Source organism: Tupaia chinensis, unplaced genomic scaffold (genome assembly GCF_000334495.1).
Source record: "Tupaia chinensis unplaced genomic scaffold, TupChi_1.0 Scaffold148626_1, whole genome shotgun sequence".
Lineage (NCBI taxonomy): Eukaryota > Metazoa > Chordata > Mammalia > Scandentia > Tupaiidae > Tupaia > Tupaia belangeri.
In genome coordinates, this window is record NW_006208475.1 from 931,085 (window position 1) to 932,985 (window position 1,901).

The 1,901-nt window shown below is 52.6% G+C and overlaps 1 protein-coding gene across 1 annotated transcript in view; it reads right to left on the bottom strand.

Moving 5' to 3' along the window:
* UBE2E1 (ubiquitin conjugating enzyme E2 E1) overlaps positions 1-1,491 on the bottom strand; it is a 76,317-nt gene extending 74,826 nt beyond the window's left edge. The window contains exon 1 of the mRNA XM_006170589.3: positions 1,291-1,491. Within this exon, the coding sequence (XP_006170651.1) occupies positions 1,291-1,442 (152 nt within the window). The 5' untranslated portion in view covers positions 1,443-1,491. The remainder of the gene's footprint in view (positions 1-1,290) is intronic.
* Positions 1,492-1,901: the final 410 nt, after the last annotated feature.

Consider the following 1,901-nt stretch of genomic DNA (forward strand, 5'->3'; position numbering starts at 1 on the left):
GAGCGAAAACCCCCCCCCCCCCCCCCCCCCCCCCCCCCGGGGGAGATGGCCACGCCGCAATCCCTTCTCCTCCATTCTCCTCTCGGGATCTTGGGCAAGCACGCGCACGTGCCTGGCTGAGTTTAAGCCACTGGATCTGGGACTTGAACCATGGCTGACTACATAGGAGTCCAGCGACATAGCCATTACACCAACTGCTGGTCCCGACCTCCACGTTACTGAAAGTAAGCTAAAGTCACTCCTTCATCCCAGTATCGAATTCTGAAACTTCACTTCAGGTAAAATGACAGAACAGCCTCTGCAGATACGAAGCTCAGAGGCGAGATCTAAAAACTCACGTTCCGCTTTATTTAAATTATTTTAAGAAAGGTTTCCCTCTCTACTCCACCATTTGGATTCCTTAATAGCGTCCTGGTTTGCCACTTGCAAGTTTAACAACTGTCTGAGAGCAGGAGGGTTTATGAAAGGGTGTCTGGGAGTTCCCAGAATCGGCCAGAGATGATTTAAGGGTCATGGATCTCAGAGGGTATTACTGGAGAGTGACGATGGTAAAAAGTTAACGAACTCAGCGACGTAACAGGAATATAGAAAAAGGGCCCCGTACTTGGACTAGGTTGGGAAAAAAGGTGAAATAACATTTTACAGCAGCAGAAGAGAACAAATAGCATGAAAAAAATGAGTGTCCTGGCAAGTGGGTAAACTGAAGTTCTTAAAACGAGGCAATCTCCCAAATCACCTAGCATAATGTCACTATCATTCACTCATTCGCGTCAACTCTCCAAAGAGATTTCCTCTTAAAATTCCAGCAGAAAACAACTGTCTTCACCTACTCCATTTCTCCCCTGTTAATATGAGTGACTTATTCTTTATGTAACTTGTGGAGAAAGCTCTATTCAAAATGGATCGTCAATGCAACAGGTGAACAGAAAAGGTGGACGCAGAATTCATTTTGCTACAAGCTGTCTGGGCAGGTATTAGTCATGGAGAAGTAAGAGGCCGGCCTTCTGGAGAATCATAGATTAGTGATTAAAAAAAAACAAACTCAAATCAGAATTGGGGGTCAGGAAGAAAACTACTGAGGATTCTTCCAAACTTCAGCCAGAAACAGGGAGGCAAGGCACAGCAGTTGCAGGTGGTAAAGGCCCTGGAGAAAATGACCCTTCTTGCATTTTTAAGGACGCCTAGACCATGAGGAGCATCTCAGCTCCCCTCACTGGGAGGCCCACAAATGCAGCGAGAGGCAGAGGCAGTTTGGAAAGTAGGAAGCCTACGGAAAAGGGAATTCCGTACCTCTTGGCGCTGGTGGAGAGGAGTTTGGAGTTTTTGCTCATGCTGACTTTACCCTCCTTCTTCTTAGGGGTGTTTGTTTCCTTCTCGGTTTGCTGGTTGGAGGACGAAGATGAGGAGGAGCTGGTGCTGGCCCTCGAATCGTCATCCGACATAGCGAACCCCCCGCCCCACCCCGCAAACAGCCCCTGCAGCGGGAGGGAAACAAAACAGAAACACACGAACCATGCGGGCGCCGTGCAGGACAGCTCCGTGCTGTCAGGAGGGCACTGCCCCGGGGTGCACCCAGCCGCCCACCGCCCCCACTGTCTTTCCAAAGTCTCCAGGACCACTGGGGGTTTGCAAATTGGACCCGGCTTGTTTATTTTTGGCCCCTGGTGAAGGCCGCTCTAGGAAAACCGTCTGGGGCCCAGCGAGCCGCCCCTCCCTGGCCCCCCAAGGCTCCCTCCCGGCAGGGGGGCCGAAGCCCAGGCAGGAAGGGGGCAGGGTGGGGGCGCAGGGTGCCTCGGCTGGGCAAGAGGGCAGGTCCCAGCGGCCAGCTGGCCTCCAACTGTTTTTGTCCCTCTCTGGGGGTCGCGGGGGGCCGGTGGCCCAGGCGACACCGCGAGGGGCAC